The sequence below is a fragment of the Vicia villosa genome, unplaced genomic scaffold (genome assembly GCF_029867415.1).
Source record: "Vicia villosa cultivar HV-30 ecotype Madison, WI unplaced genomic scaffold, Vvil1.0 ctg.000758F_1_1, whole genome shotgun sequence".
NCBI lineage: Eukaryota > Viridiplantae > Streptophyta > Magnoliopsida > Fabales > Fabaceae > Vicia > Vicia villosa.
Genome location: NW_026705339.1, coordinates 315,955 through 318,798, shown reverse-complemented (window position 1 = coordinate 318,798; position 2,844 = coordinate 315,955). Strand labels below are relative to the sequence as shown.

General features: G+C 30.9%; 1 protein-coding gene across 1 annotated transcript; it reads left to right on the top strand.

Annotated features, from left to right (window-relative positions):
* The first annotated feature begins 1,771 nt into the window (after nucleotides 1-1,771).
* Nucleotides 1,772-2,275, top strand: LOC131631002 (uncharacterized). Its single transcript, XM_058901763.1, has one exon. The coding sequence runs from the start codon at nucleotides 1,772-1,774 to the stop codon at nucleotides 2,273-2,275; it is 504 nt and encodes a 167-aa protein (XP_058757746.1).
* Nucleotides 2,276-2,844: the final 569 nt, after the last annotated feature.

The window sequence follows — 2,844 nt, the reverse complement described above, 5'->3', positions numbered from 1 at the left end:
ACCGATAGGATCAAGGAGGGATCGTTGCAGAAAAGAGACTTTGGAGCAACATTCTTGGTGATGGAAGATTCAAGACGATTTCAAGCAAAGATTTCATGAGGATTCAGTTTTGAATACTGTGTATAGTTTAACGAGGATCCAAATGGAAGATTTTATATTTTTAACATTATATTTTCAAATTTACCTCATAGTTTAAATTTAAAAAATGCAATTTGTCCTTAATAATTTTCAAGTTTTACAAATTGATTCTTGTTATAAACATTTATACTAGTGGATGTCCATCCCTCTTCTTATTCTTCATCTTCCTATTCCACTTTAATGTACATAATTTTCTACCTCCCTTGGGTCCTATAAATAAGACCCATATTATAATGTAAAGTTCACCCTTGAGAAGAATATAATACTATGTTGCTTGTTCTCTTCTCTTCCTATCTTTTGATCTCCATATAGTTTCATTTAGTTTATAATACGTTATCAGCACGACGCTCCCAGGTATGATTTGGAGGAGATCATTGTTTTTATTTATTTATAATATTCAGTAAATATAATCATATTAGGACATTTAAAATTTTGTAATTTTATTGTTCAATGATTTTATTGTAATTTTATGGTTAAGATTATGTAATTTTATTGTAATTTTATTTGTCATAGAATTAATGTATGTTTAAGAATATTATATATAAAAAAAAACTCAGGTAGCAACTCAATTTTAAGTAAGATGGGTTGATGTTGTTGAGGTTGTGGATAACACATGTGGCTTTACAATGATTCCAATTTTGATGGATAGTGCACAAATAAATTTAATTGTGTCAAAGGATTAAAAGGTGGATTTGGCTTAAAGCATGAAAGAATTATTTTTGTTTATTCGGTGGAATTGAATTAGAGAAAGAAGAAATAACTTTTTGCATCCCAGAAGGATGGTTTTAATTTTAACGCATCCCAGAAGGATGGTTATAATTTTTAGATCATTGTTTGTAACAAAAGCAAAGCATCCCTGAAGGATAGCGAAATAACATTGTATAGTTCATGAAGAACTCATAATGCTTTATTTATTTATTTTATTTTATTGTATATGTAAGATGTATTTTGTCACTAAATTGATATTTTTTTATTTAAAAAAAAACAGATAATTTTAAGACTAATGTGACAATCTAGTTTACTATTGTGTTATTTCTAAATATTAGAATTTACAAAAGTATTATTTTAAATATTAATATTTAATATTGCCTTTATGATAATTATGGCATTATAATATTTTTATTTCTTTTATTTTTATGATAGAACTACTAAGTATGTCAAATCTTACAAAATTGGATTTTGGGGCTCTTGATATTTCGAGAAAGAACTATTTGACATGGGCCCTAGACACCCAAATTTATTTAAGCGCAGAAGGTCACGGTGACACTATTAAAGAAGGAAATAAATCATCTGATCAACAAAAGGCAAAAGCCATGATATTCCTTCGTCGTCACCTTCACGAGGATCTTAAAAATGAGTATCTTACCGTAACTGACCCACGTGTCTTGTGGAAAAATTTGAAAGATAGATATGATCATCAAAAAACAGTTATCCTACCAAAAGCTCGATATGAATGGATGCATTTACGTTTGCAAGATTTTAAAAGTGTAAGTGATTATAATTCTGCAATGTTTAGAATAACTTCTAAGTTATTATTATGTGGAGAAAAAGTAACTGATGAAGATATGCTAGAAAAAACATTTTCCACTTTTCATGCATCCAATGTGCTCCTGAGCAAAATAATGAACTATTGATGAAAAATCACGAGGCCCGTCCCACTGGTACAACTCCATTCCCAGAAGTGAATGTGGCAAGGCACGACCACTATAGGAAAAATCGTGGTCGCGGTCGTGCATACACACGTGGTCGTGGTCGTGGTCGTAATTATGCTCATGGTCTTGGTTTTGATCGTGGTCGCAATGGGAATCATAAAAACACATATTTTCACCCGAAGTGGAAAAATGTTGAAAAGAATGAAAAAGAGGGTCAGAGTAGCAAAACAAATGAAAATATTTGCTATCGTTGTGGAGGAAAAGGTCATTGGAGTCGCACTTGTCGTACTCCAAAACACTTTGTTGATCTTTATCAAAAATCACTGAAAAATAAAAAGGAAAGGATCGAGACTCACTTTGCTAATGAAGATGATGATCCAGATTACGGTAATATGGATGTTACCCATTTAGATATTGGTGACTTCTTTGTTGATCCAGATGGAAAAATTGATCACCTTATTGGAGATGGAAGTGTCAAGAAATAAAATTTATGGAAATTTTCTTTTTTAAGTTTTATGGATGTTTTGCATTTTATTTTCTAATAATAATAAAGTGTGTTTTCTACTTGTTTGTTTACATAATTTACTATTTAAATAATTTGTTTTTTTAATGTGCGCTTATAACTTATTGTTAAAAAAAATTATTATTGTTTTTAGAATGAATATGGACACTAGCTCCAGTAATGAAGATATGTGCCTTGCTGACAGTGCAACAACCCACACAATTCTCAAGCATAAAAGATATTTCTCTAATTTAGTGAATCGAAAAACTGATGTTAGTACTATTTCTGGCACCTCAAAAATAATTGAAGGCTCCGGAAGAGCCCATATGTTGTTACGTGGTGGAACAATATTGCATATTGATAATGCATTATATTCCCCCAAGTCCCATAGAAATTTATTAAGTTTCAAAGATATCTGCCTAAATGGATACCATATTGAAACAGGAGATGATGGAGGGATTGAACATCTGTGTATTACAAAACACAATTCAGTCACAAAATGTGTAATGGAAAAGCTATCGGCTTTATCCTCTGGCCTGTACTACACTTATA

What these genes read in the sequence shown, in the direction of transcription:
- LOC131631002 (XM_058901763.1), top strand. Translation starts at nt 1,772, where the DNA reads ATGAAAAATCACGAGGCCCGTCCCACTGGTACAACTCCATTCCCAGAA.